Source organism: Carettochelys insculpta, chromosome 3 (genome assembly GCF_033958435.1).
Source record: "Carettochelys insculpta isolate YL-2023 chromosome 3, ASM3395843v1, whole genome shotgun sequence".
NCBI classification, from domain to species: Eukaryota; Metazoa; Chordata; order Testudines; family Carettochelyidae; genus Carettochelys; species Carettochelys insculpta.
This window is the reverse complement of record NC_134139.1, coordinates 119,488,429-119,501,563: the sequence shown is the minus strand read 5'-3', so window position 1 is coordinate 119,501,563 and position 13,135 is coordinate 119,488,429. Positions and strand designations below refer to the sequence as shown.

Sequence of the window (13,135 nt, the reverse complement as noted above, 5' to 3'; positions counted from 1 at the left end):
GAGCATTTAGTCTCTTACCGCTTATATCTGATTGTATGCACTACTGATTATCTGATCAAATTTGTAATTACCCCAGCTCTTCAAATAATCGGGTTTCTTACTTGTTTGCAAAATAATTTGATTTATTTCTGTAACATTCGGCATCTTAGAAAAACAAACACATTAGAGAACACTACACAAACAATATAAATCACCTGACAATTCTATTAAGGGTTATTCAGCATTACAAAAGTTAATTTTCAAAATAAATGAATTCAACTACAGTAATTGAAATTTACTTTATATAGTAATACAATTGTAGTGAATTTAAAAACATACACACTTATATTAGTATAATTGTTACCTTTTGGGGTCAGATTCTTTCCTTTGCCCTCACATAGCACCTTGCATCTGCAGAAAGAGAGAGAGAGAGATGACTTTAGCCTTTAAACTTTACTGTGTAAGATGTGGGAGGAAATTATCCCCATTACACAGATGAAGAAGATTCTAAAATGTGTTGAGTCTTTCAGCTAGGATGGCTCCAAAGTGCATTAATTGTGCTCCAGAGTATGGAAGCCCCAATTTAGCAGAGCAGTTAGGCAAGTGGTTGGGTCCATTCCCATTCAGCAAATGGGGTTGCCAACTTCATAACCTTTAAAAATTGGCAGGAACGCTGGAACCTCCGTTACCCTGCATCTTGCGCCATGCCTCATCCCTCTCCACCATTTCTTCCTAAGGCTTACTCCAACCCTGCCTCTTCCCCGTGAGGCCTCATCCCTATTCAGAGCTATAACTAGGTATTTTTGCACCCAGGGCGAAGTATTATTTATACACCCTATCTGCTCCAAATTAAAAATGTCTCTATTTTACTAATTTTTATTTATCTGTACTTCAAGAAAAATCCATGAGAATTATTAATTAGTATAATAACAAAATATACTCTCGAAAATAGGAACATATTTTGCGTAGCTAATTAAAAATAACAATACATACAACATTTTATGTATAGTTATTTTTAATTAGCTATGTAAAATATGTTCCTATTTTCGAGAGTATATTTTGTTATTATACTAATTAATAATTCTCATGGATTTTTCTTGAAGTAAAGATAAATAAAAATTAGTAAAATAGACATTTTTAACTTGGAAAACTGTGGCCATGTACATCTTCCAAAATCAAAAGAAGAAAAGGAGTGGGCCCCAATTTTAGTCTAACCTGCTGTTCCAACTAAGGGAATCTCGACCCTGAACTGCAGATAAGAAATTGACTACCCACATGTCTTAAAAGGTGAACCACATCCACTGTGCTTACCGTACAAATAGGTAGAACATCTCCTGGAGAGTTTGTGCTGGAGACTTACATGAAAGCTGCTCCCCCCGACAGAACCTATGGGTTGGCTGTACTGCTGTCTGACCTCCCTGGGGGCAAGATACAGTCTATCATTGTAGTCCCAGTTTGTATAGGGCAGCATAACCTGTAACAGGTCATCATTATTAATTAATGCCATGACTTATAGTTTTATATATCATTTTATTATTGAAGCTTTTCATGTTTCATGAGCCTTAAAGATGTGTGATTGTCTCCATTATTACCACCATTATCAATGGCACTGCTTCTTTATAAAGATGAAGTTTGCAAGGATCCACAAATGAATCTAAAAGTTTCTGTATTGTCTTTTGACTGTTTAATCACTTACACCAACATCCTCCTTGTCTTGACAAAACCTGGTTTAGGGATGTTAACAGTTAACCAGTAAGCCTCACCAGCAACAAATGAAGCTTACTAGTTACAATTAACCAGAACGGGGCTGGAGCAGCCCCCCAACCCACCACAGGCAGGGAGTTATTCCAGCCCTGCAGGCCCATGTTAGTCAGGGGGTGCACCAGTGTGGCCGGAGCAGACCTAATATGCAGGGGCCTGGGTGAACCACAGGCAGCGGCGTTCCAGCCCAACCAGAACAGCCGCCATTTGCGGCAGGCAGGTGGGCTGGAGTGGCCTCCCTGCAGTTAACTTAACTTTCTAATTGGTACAAATCATTTTGTGTGTGCTGCTCTTAAAAGAGGGATGACAAAGTCGGGTTTGACACTATTTATTAAGGACTGTCTCAAAGTCACATGCATCATAGCTCTTCAAGTATTGATTTTTGTAACTGAATTTGAAAAAATGGCTCTTCTCACTATTTCAGTTTCAGACCCCTGATCTAGAGGAAGAAATTTGACCTGCATCCTCCCTTGCATTACTAGTGCTATCTTGAGGCCCCTAGATACTGATGGGACAGAGGACATGATTTTGGCCTTTTTGAACTTTAAGTATAGAATGGTGTTCTTCTCTGTAATTTAAGAATATCCTTGTGGTCATTTAATATTTTACTTCTGGATACATGAAATTCAAACAAGAATGATTTTAAAATACTGTTTTTAATGGTATCCACTGACTTTCTTCAAGATCTTGATTCTGAATATAATGAAAGAAGATGAGCTTTATTCCTACAACAGCCTAGCTTCAGATCTGTCAGTCTTGTGTAATGGCTACTGTAAATATAAGGGAGAAATAAAGGTTCATCTGCCATCTATATTTCAGTTCCATATTGAGAAATTTACGGAGGGTGGAAATGGTGCATCACTTGTATTGTTTGCTATTAATGGAATGGTGGGATACTAGGAAAACATAATCTACTTTGCAAAGACCCTGGAAAAATTGTCCTGTATTTTGTGGTGTTTGTTCAGAGGCTCTGATTCAGGAAATCATGCGTCCTCATGAGAGCAAATTCTTATGTCCTCTTGTTGCTGGGAAGTACTTTCTTGAACTGGAACCAGAAAGAGAAATGAGAAATTTGCATGTTGAATGTCATTCTGTGGGCAGCAGGGTGATTTTTTGTAACGTATAGCCATGAAGAAAATAATTAATTCTTCCATATTCTAGAATCAGGAATTGTTGCTTGTCTTCAGAACTCCTTTCTGGTTTATCTTTTGTTTAATTTTTTTTTCTTGAAATCTAAAGGATTAAGAGTACTTATGGAAAACTGTAGCTTTTACTGTGGAAACACTCCTTCAGAACTATTAGAAAATCCACATCATGTTTCAAACATGATGTACTGGTTTGGTTGGTTTTTATCTCCTTCCTCTCAGAATATTCTGTTTCAGGAATTCATTGTTTACAGCTGGTTGACAGGATTAGTTTTAAGAGTAACTGGCTAAACCTATTCATGTGAGAGAGATACTAGAGACAATAGAAATAGTCCCCAGCAATCTATACAATTGCTCCATCATAATCCTTTTGTATAAAAGACAGAACTTATTCATGCAATGTAACAAAACACTTACAAAAGCTCTATTCATTTTTTCCTCCCATTAATGTTAAAAGAATTATTGTGCTAGAAGCTGGTGACTGAACAAGGATACTTGTATTATTTTTCTTTTCCCGATGGCACACGTGAAAGAAGACACACAACATGGTCAAAACTTAAAAACCTGGTGCCTAAGTTCATATGTAGACATCAGAATAATGACCTGATTTTTCAAAAGTGCCCAGTACTAAAAAGCTCCTTTTTCTTTATGGTCCCAGTTCAAAAAAGCACTTCAGCACATGTGTAACTTTAAGCACATAAGTAGTCCCACTGACTTTGTATGTGCTTAAATACCTTTCTGAATCAGGGCCAGGGTACCTAAATACGGATGTAACAGCCTAACAACTTCATGGGGTGGGTAGAAAACTACTTTAGACTCTTAAAATTTGTCTTTCTGAATCTATGAACTACATTTTTCTTGGAAATACCATTTTATTTTTGATTTTGGCTGCTGGTTTCCCTCAGACTACTTTTCATTTTAATAATTGAAAACTACTGCTTATTATTTACATAAAACTCTCTCTCTTGGGTCTGCTTTCTGTAACCTTTCCCTGATGAAGAATTTCAGGAATTCCCTGACTTTCTTAGGGGGGGATCCTAGCCTTGGATTTTCTGGGACACTAAGCTAGAGGGTTAATCATTTTCAAAAAAAAAAAAAAAGGTAACTACCTATATTTAAACATATTTAACCTCTGTATATATTTGTCATTTAAACATGTTTTAAGATAGTCATATATTACGAAAATGTGCTTTTGTTCAGTTTTGCTTCTTTAGTGACTAATAATAATAAATCTCCACCTGGAAAATGGAAGACCCCTTGAAATAAAAAGAAAAAACCTCCACACCACCCCAAGGGCCATTTATTCAATATGTTTTGCAAGAGCTCTGTTGCCTGCTTGCTTTTTTCTTTTTTAAATGATGACGTGTCAGAACTAGAGGCCTTGTACTCAGTATAAAATGACCCCAGCACAAACCTCTTGCATTCCAAAATCTTTATTCCACAGCGGTAACATCAGCCAATCCAGCACACAGTCTTGGCTGCTGGTAACACAATCTCTAATTCTCTTTCCCTCCCCCACCTTAGCTAGCACAGTCAGTGGTGTTTTACTTTAGGCACAATCAGAATTTTTCTGATTCTTAGGAAATCGAGAATTGATGCTCTGTTTTGACTTGTAGGTATCTGTGTATATTATACCATCCTCATAACTCTGGACTATGAGTAGAGATGTGTTTGTGGGAAAGGACCTTCCTTCGCCAAAATGCAGTTTCCCTGATTTTAAAGTGGGTTGCTCAGCATAGGTTTATCCGAAGTATCCAGGCAAAAATGATTTAAAAGCCACCTGTACAGCACACTTGTTTTCTTGTAACTCTAGACTGAGTCAGATTTCTTGTAAAATAAGCTGTGATGGCAACTGTTGTCTAGTGAACTGTGTCTAATGATCCTTTTGTTTGTCATCTCTAGGATATTTCAAAGATGGTTTGGCTGCCCTTGAGACTTGGAGATCTGATGCCACAATGAGGACTCACACACGGGGGGCTCCCAGTGTGTTTTTCATATATGTGGTTTGCTTCTCTTTGGCTTCCACCATCAAAGAGAATTCAAGTGCTCTGATTCCTTTTGTCAATGCCAACTACGACAGCTACCCCATGCTTTACTTTTCTAAAGGAGAGGTGGAGGATTTGCGGAGCAAGGCTGCTACTACGCATCAGCACATTGCAGCTCGTCTGACTGAGGCAGTTCAGACGATGTTGTCTAGTCCCCTGGAGTACCTTCCTCCTTGGGATCCCAAGGAGTTCAGTTCTCGGTGGAATGAAATTTATGGCAACAATCTGGGAGCTCTGGCTATGTTCTGTGTGCTCTACCCGGAGAATATTGAAGCCATAAACATGGCCAAGGATTACATGGAAAGGATGGCGGCTCAGCCTAGTTGGTAGATTTTTGTCTTTTTCTGTTCTTACTGCATAAACTCTGCTAGTAATTAAATGAGTGAGTGAATGAATAAGGCTATGTTAGTATGAAGATACCAACTTTTATATTTAATTTGATAGGCTTGCTTGTTCTGAATATCCCAAATCATAATTCAGTTGTCTGTATACTTAGTTTGGTAGCAAATATGACTGAGAAATCATTTGCCCTCTATGAAAAAAGCGCCTCAGCCAGTCTTTAGTCTTCACTGATCACTGTCTGCTATAAATAATTCTAATTGTGACAGAGTACTCATTTTATAATCCTGGAGTGATATCCTGGCTCTGTTGAAGTCAGTGGTAGGATTCCTAACTTCTGCAAGGGGGTCCAGGATTTCACCCCAAGTTTGTGCTGCATGGCTTTTTATTTTTGCCAGGGACAAGGAGTTAGTCTATGTTACCCAGGTAGGTTGAGGTAAGGCAGCTTACACTACCCCAACTATGTCAATGTCTATACTACAGCCTCCTTCCTGCTCAGGTAAGTGTCCTCTTGCACTGACATAATTACTTCACTTCCATGATGTATGGTGTATGGCTAATGTGTATGGTGTATGGCTAATGTCACTGTAGTTAGGGTGACTCCATGTCTGTGTACACACTGCATCACTTAGTTTATCTCTTGTCTGTCTTGTAAATTTCATGGTGTATGCTGTGAAACTGACAAAACAGACAGGCAGGTAGAGCCCAGCTGTTCTTTCCTGCCTTGACTCCTCTGAAGTGGGGCTGGGTCCCGCTCCCAGCTGGGAGTTAGGACAAGAATGGAATTCAGGGAAAGAAGCCAGGGAAGCTGAATTCCATTATCAGGCAAAATTGCCATGATTGGCTGACTCTTGACGGGGAGCAGGTGAGAGAGGCTGAGAAGCTGGAGCAGCTGAACCTGCCCCCCAGAAGCAATAATTCTCCTGGCAGGGAACTGGGAGGCAAGAAGCCCCGGGCAGCTTCTCCGCTGCTCTTGGTGGGGAACAGGGAAGCAAGAAACACGGGGCGACTTCCCCTTTACTCCTGGCAGGAAATGGGAAGCTGAGACGCACCAGGTGGATTCCTTCCATTGCTGGCAAGGACTGTGGGGAGTTCAGTGGGGGTTATGAGCAGCCCACCTGGAGCCTGTGGGGCAACCACTTGTCCAGCAGGGACCTGCAGACGGAACTGAGGGACCAAGCACTCTGCTCCCCACATTGCCCCTCTTCTATCAGTGCTCCAGGGGCAGACATGCTCCACCGACCTGAGGAGGGTAGTGGACATCAACTACTACAGTAACTACAGCAGTTGCTGTAAATTGACGTAATATAGGTTTATATGTTTATGTTTCTAGTGTGGACGTACCTTGAGATAGAAAAAAGATTACATTTTGTGTAAGCAAGGGTGTCGTATTCTGGCCTTTATGAAATATTAATGTATTTGCCCCCGCTTACTTGGCTTTAAATAAGAGTCTCACATAGTATCTCTTGCAAGGAGGTAGAACTTCTTACCTTCTTAGTAGGATTCTCACTGGTAGGGAAAAAGCAAGATGATATTCTTCATCTGTAAGACTTAATACTGTATACAGATGTTTTTTTCCAAAGTTAAATTTCAAATTTCATAAATTTGATTTGTCAGTGTTGTCACACAGAATGGCTTGTGGAATTTGCTTTTTTGATTAAAGACCATCTGAAACATCTAATTTATCAAAGCACTTCAGTCCTGATTTTCAGCACCTATGTGACATCCTGTGCTTGAACCTGTTAACCTCCTTAGCCAGGTGGGGATGGCCTATAGAAAGGGGACTTCGAAGTAGCTGGGGTCCTTTCAAAAAGGAGCCCCGTCTGGACGAGCTGCGCAGCGGCAAGCCGCATCAATTTCAAAGAGCTGAGGCCGCCCGCATGCTAATGAGGCGCTGAATATGTATTTCAGCACTTCATTAGTAAACTTCGACATGGCCATTTGCATGGCCATTTCAAAGTTTTTGGCTAGTGTAGATGTAGCCTTCCTGTTGTTGTTTTCCCTTTGAAATTCGCTTCTCTTTCCTGTTCTGGGTTTTTGTGTTTTGAGTTGTTTCTATGTCTGAGCAACTGTGCGATGAACGTACAGGTTGCACCTCTCTCAGCTGCACCCTCGGGACTTGACCAGTGCCAAATGAAAGAATTTTTCAAACAATGGGAGGTCAGTATTTTCTAGCACATTGCCAACACTTTCACTGCTTACTGGTCTCTTAGAAGATATTTAGGGGTAAATAACAGCTAAATACCAGCACAGGACATTGAGAGCCAGATCTGGTGGCTGTAAACAAACTTTATGGGACCACATGAAACTTGGCCACATGTATGATAAGTGGTCGTCCGGCTAACTAAAATCATGTCAGATCACGGAGTTTGCTGGACAGGAGAGTTGTGGATTAGAGAAACTCAACTTGTAGTGTAAAAGATAGTGCATTCTTCTGATTTCTGTCTTCTTTTAAAAAAAAAATCTGCAGCATTTGTTCATCCCAGGCCTAAGTAAAAGACAAATAGATGAATGCATAACTTTTATAACAGCTAGTGATGGTGGTTGGTAGACTGTGAAAGGCTGGGACACAGATCAGCCAAACCCTGCTGAGGAAAAAGCAAATGAAAAGCTGGGATGAAGGAAATAGGACTGTAAGAAGCAAACCTCTAGAAACATCAGGAGAAAGAGAGCTATCTAGGGAGGAGCTTAATCTGAGTTAGGGTCATGGAACCCATGTTATTATGAGTGACATTTCTTATGCTGTAGTCCAATGTTTCCCAAAGTACGGTACATATATCACCAGTGGTACGTAAAAGGATTTCAAGGAGTACATGGCAGAAAATAAATTACTGAAAATCAGGAGATAAGCACATGGATGGCACAGGGAGAGGGGGTACGCCAATAAGGCCAGAATCCCAAAAGGGGTATGCGAATATTTTAAGTTTGGGAAACACTGCGGTGTTGTCTGTAGCAGTTTTTATGTACACCTTTTGTTTGGTCTCTTCCCCAAGGGGTGGAGTGGAGGCTCAACTAAATCATTTTTTTAACTGTCTGGCCTGGAAAATCTTTTATTCATAAGCTAACTCTGTTGTTTGATCTCATAAAAACATCCTTCACTCAATATGAAACTTCAATGTGGAGCACTTGTTCATTTTCTCATATTTCAATAGTGTCACTTTAAATCATGGGTTAACTTTTAGAGAGAAAACTTCATGGATTTACATTGCCTCTGAAGCCCTGTTTTATTTTCATACACCACTCAAAGTTAACATTTGTCTCCTGTGCCTTCCATAGAAGTGTATTTTCAGGTCAGTTCTTCCCCTTTTCTTTAATCACTGTTCTTTATAGTTACAAGTAGTAGGCAAAGAATAAAAGAAAATGACAAATAAGATTATTCGAGATTACCATGAAAACAATCCACTAATGCTGCTGAGCCCATGTGGCATGCCAGACTGGGGCTGTAGCTCTATAAACTTGTGTTGGCAGAATTCTGTGATATACATCAAAATTCTAATGTTTATTTATAATATTTATTTCAAGTATTTTTCCTATTTTATCTATTTATATTTTTACTTTTGCAGATAATTATGTGAGGGGAAAGGAAAGACAGTAAAGTAGTGACAGTAGGGCTATATCTACACTAGCTCCCCCCTTTCAAAAGGGGGATGCTAATGAGACACTTCACTGAATATGCCATGCCTTATTAGCATAATGGCAGCCGCGGCACTTCAAAAGTGCAGCTTTCGATCGTGTGCAGCTCGTATACACAGGGTCCTTTTCGAAAGGACCCCGCACATTTCAAAATCCCTTAATTCCTGTAACTAAATAGGAATTAGGGGATTTCGAAGTGACCCTGTGTAGATGGGCCGCACGCGATCAAAAGCCGCACTTTCAAAGTGTCGCAGCTGCCATTGTGCTAATGAGGCACTGCATATTCATTGCAGTGCCTCATTAGCCTATCCCGAAGTGTCTCATTAGCATCCTCCTTTTGCAAGAGGGGGGCTAGTGTAGACATCGCCTATATGTTGAAATTCAAAAAGTGAAAGTTTTAGCTGTTGAAACACTTGGTCAGCATAACATCAGAGATTAAACTACACAGAAGAAATATCTTTAAATTAAATTACTAACTTTTCAAGCCATATCCTACCTTTTGTACTTATTGATTATTATTTCATCTTTGTTTTATGTATCTATGTCAGAATCAACATTCATGGAGATTTACTGATTAAAACCATAATCCTTCCAATACCAAATAAAACCTCTGGGAGATGGCAGATTAAAGAAGGAGGTGAATTATATGCAAATTCATTGTGTTAGAGTTTGAATGTACAGGACTAATTATTCATAGATTGCTTTTAATTAAAAAGCAAAAGTCTCTCACCCTGGAGATGTCCTCTGGGTCTCTTCGAAGGCTCAGGGGAGTCTCAGGGGGGACTTAAGACTGTGAGCCCAGCCCTTCCCTATGCGTATCCGAGAACTTGAAAAGCAGCAGAACTGCAGTTGCACTGCTGCACCATGAAGTGAGGTTGTTAATAAAACCCAACAAACCCTATCTTGGTGGTCTAGGAACTAGAACAGAACAAAGTCTAAGGGGAAGTAGTGGGCTGCAGAGATTCTGCACTGGGTGAACGCTATGGGGCAATGCCCAAGAAAAAATGCTATAGTTACATATCACAAAGGAGACTTGGGAGAAAGAAAGTGACATGACAATTAGGTCCCCACATACATGAATCAACTATTTAAATCACCTGTTTTGACATTTAACTTTGGGAGGGGATTCTGTTCCCTGATTTATATAGCAATAAGCTGCACAAACCCCTTTCTCTCAGGCCTTGCAGTCAAGGGCTGCGTCTACACGTGCACGCTACTTCGAAGTAGCGGCAGTAACTTCGAAATAGCGCCCGTCACGTCTACACGTGTTGGGCGCTATTTCGAAGTTGAAATCGACGTTAGGCGGCGAGACGTCGAAGTCGCTAACCCCATGAGCGGATGGGAATAGCGCCCTACTTCGACGTTCAACATCGAAGTAGGGACGTGTAGACGATCCGCGTCCCGCAACATCGAAATAGCGGGGTCCTCCATGGCGGCCATCAGCTGGGGGGTTGAGAGATACTCTCTCTCCAGCCCTTGCGGGGCTCTGTGGTCACTGTGGGCAGCAGCCCTTAGCCCAGGGCTTCTGGCTGCTGCTGCTGCAGCTGGGGGTCCGTGCTGCATATACAGGGTCTGCAACTAGTTGTTGGCTCTGTGTATCTTGCACTGTTTAATGAAAGTGTGTCTGGGAGGGGCCCTTTAAGGGAGCGACTTGCTGTTGAGTCCGCCCCGTGACCCTGTCTGCAGCTGTGCCTGGCTCCCTTATTTCGATGTGTGCTACTTTGGCGTGTAGACGTTCCCTCGCTGTGCCTATTTCGATGTTGGGCTGAGCAACGTTGAAGTTGAACATCGACGTTGCCAGCCCTGGAGGACGTGTAGACGTTATTCATCGAAATAGCCTATTTCGATGTCGCAACATCGAAATAAGCTATTTCGAAGTTGGGTGCACGTGTAGACGTAGCCAAGGAGAGACAGTTGGCTCTTAGGCTATTCAGGATGTCCCAGATTTCACTCTTTCTCTATTCAGCAAATTCCTTTTGTTGTGACTTTCCTCTACAAAACAAACTAGGTGGCTCCTGGATTGGTATGTGAGATACTTTGCAGACAACTTTTCAGTCTCCATCATATTTGCAAGATCAACCAAAGTCCATAGTGAAGACCACAGTTGATCGTTTCACTCTTCTGGCACAAAGGACATCATACAATAATGGTAAAATTCATCAGTATAGAAGACAGTTTCTCAAAATAGTTCTCGTCATCTGCCAGGGAAAGCCACATTTCTTTGACTTTGCTTTCTTAAACAAACACATAGCAACACATACTCCACTGCACACACTTTGACCTCCAAATACATGAGAGATATTAGTAAAATGGTGTAACATACTATTGGAGTACTAGATGAAGCTCAGATACTGTGCCCAGGAGCATGGTAGATGAACCCATACAGAACAGAACAGAACATGCAATACCACAGGAATGGAGCTTCAGAAAACATAACTAATTTGCCTGGAATTAATGGTCATTACCTCTGTTCTTGCCCCAACCTAAACCAGGGCCCCACGCTGGACTGATTTACTGCTCTGCCTGCAGCCAGGCTGAGCTCAGTGACCCTGGAACTGACCCATTTGAAACCAGAGCAGGAGCTCGTGATCTTTGTAGGGAGGTGAGTCACCCCCCTATGACTCCAAATGGAATCAAGACATTGCTCCGATTTATTACACAGTCAGTAAAGAAATAATATGGAAGCAGAGGATCCTTTGGAATCTAGTAAGGAAGAAAGAGACAGCACAACAAAAAGTCAGTCTTAATAAAGGAGCCGTTTTAAACATGTTTGCGCTGGGACATTAAGAAGATACAGTAAACCTTCATTTTAATGGACTAATGGAGGGAGGGGTGTTCATTGTAGCCAAAAGTCCATTAAATCCGAAGGTTTGCTGCTCCTCTAGTCCTCTCCCCACCCCACGTAAATGCTAGCAACTCACCAGAGCGGCCGGAGCCGCCACAGCTGGCTCAGCAGGAGCAGCAGGAGGAGCTGCCAGAGCAGCTGGGGTCCCCACTATTGTAGCCCCATGCGCACCTCCCACAAATGGTGGAATGCATATTCAAGTGTCACCTGCCCCTGTACACGCCCCAACCCTGGTGGGAGGAGGGCATGGTGGTTCTACTGGCAGCGGCTCCTCCAGCAGGTCCGGTGGCAGGTCCAGCAGTGGGTCTGATTCTGGTGAGTTGCCACCATTTACTTTCTTGGGGGGTGCAGGAGGCTGGTGGATGTCCATTGTTCCTGAAGACTGCTAAATTGGGGTCCACTGAATCGAGGGTTTACAAATTTCTGAAATTTGTCTAAAATCTCAGGAAAAGTTTGTGCTTTTATTTAAAGCATGTTTTCTTGTTTAGGCAGCTTCTTGTGGAAAGGAAGATAATGGTGGATGTTATAGATTAGCTCCCTGGCATTTTATCTATCATTAGCCTCCAGAATTTTCCCTAGCAAGAATGCATTTTTGGCTGACGGGATCTGCAACAGCGATTAGTTCCATATGCTTGCTATGCCTGTTTCAGAAATAAGTGAGGTAATTAGAGACTCACATAAGAGTCTCATCAGGTTTTATATACTGGATAAATAACTTTGAAAGCATTTGTTTTTAACCTAGACAGCCTTAAAAGTGAAATCCAATGCCCTGTACTTTCACAAATTCTCTGTCCTTATTACAGTGAGATTGTCCATTCTGAAAGTCGAAATTTATGTAGCACAGGTCAAAATATTAACTGTCCAGAGCCCAGTTTGTTAATGCAAACATGTTGCGAACACATTGCTTAGCAGGGAGTACAATCTGAAATTAAGTCTTACTTGATGGGCCTTATGTGTGAAAGAACTATAATCAAGCAAGTACAAAACTTCCAACAAAACAGCGATGACTGACAAGATACAGTAAACTCTTTCATATTCAGCATTCTATTATCCAGAACCCTCAAATAACCGGCATTTTAACTATAAGTAAATTTTAGTTACATTTTCCATAAGTACAGTACAGTGAAAGTAAATGCAAATAACTACAGCAAATATAGTTGGTAAATTAAGTACTCTGCATATATTTTGTTTCTTAATGCAATAGTTCCCTGTGATACACATATTCGATATCCACATAGCTCCTATTTCTGCATTTGGGGCAGGGGGTCCCCCTGTGAAGGGGGAGGAGAGCTGGTGGAGCACTTGGCTCTGCCAGCTAAGCCCCAACAGCTGCTGCGGGGGGTGGCAGGGGATCCTCTTATTAAGATCCTTCAGATCTTTTCCCCTTT

At 41.3% G+C, this 13,135-nt stretch overlaps 1 protein-coding gene across 4 annotated transcripts in view; it reads left to right on the top strand.

Moving 5' to 3' along the window:
• DSE (dermatan sulfate epimerase) overlaps nucleotides 1-13,135 on the top strand; it is a 63,538-nt gene that overhangs the window by 13,744 nt on the left and 36,659 nt on the right. For 3 of the 4 annotated variants that reach the window (XM_074990705.1, XM_074990706.1, XM_074990704.1), the window contains exon 2: nucleotides 4,788-5,256. In XM_074990705.1, the coding sequence (XP_074846806.1) occupies nucleotides 4,841-5,256 (416 nt within the window). In that variant the 5' untranslated portion in view covers nucleotides 4,788-4,840. Of the gene's footprint in view, nucleotides 1-4,787; nucleotides 5,257-13,135 lie in introns of those variants that run through there. The other variant, XM_074990707.1, reaches the window with a different exon arrangement.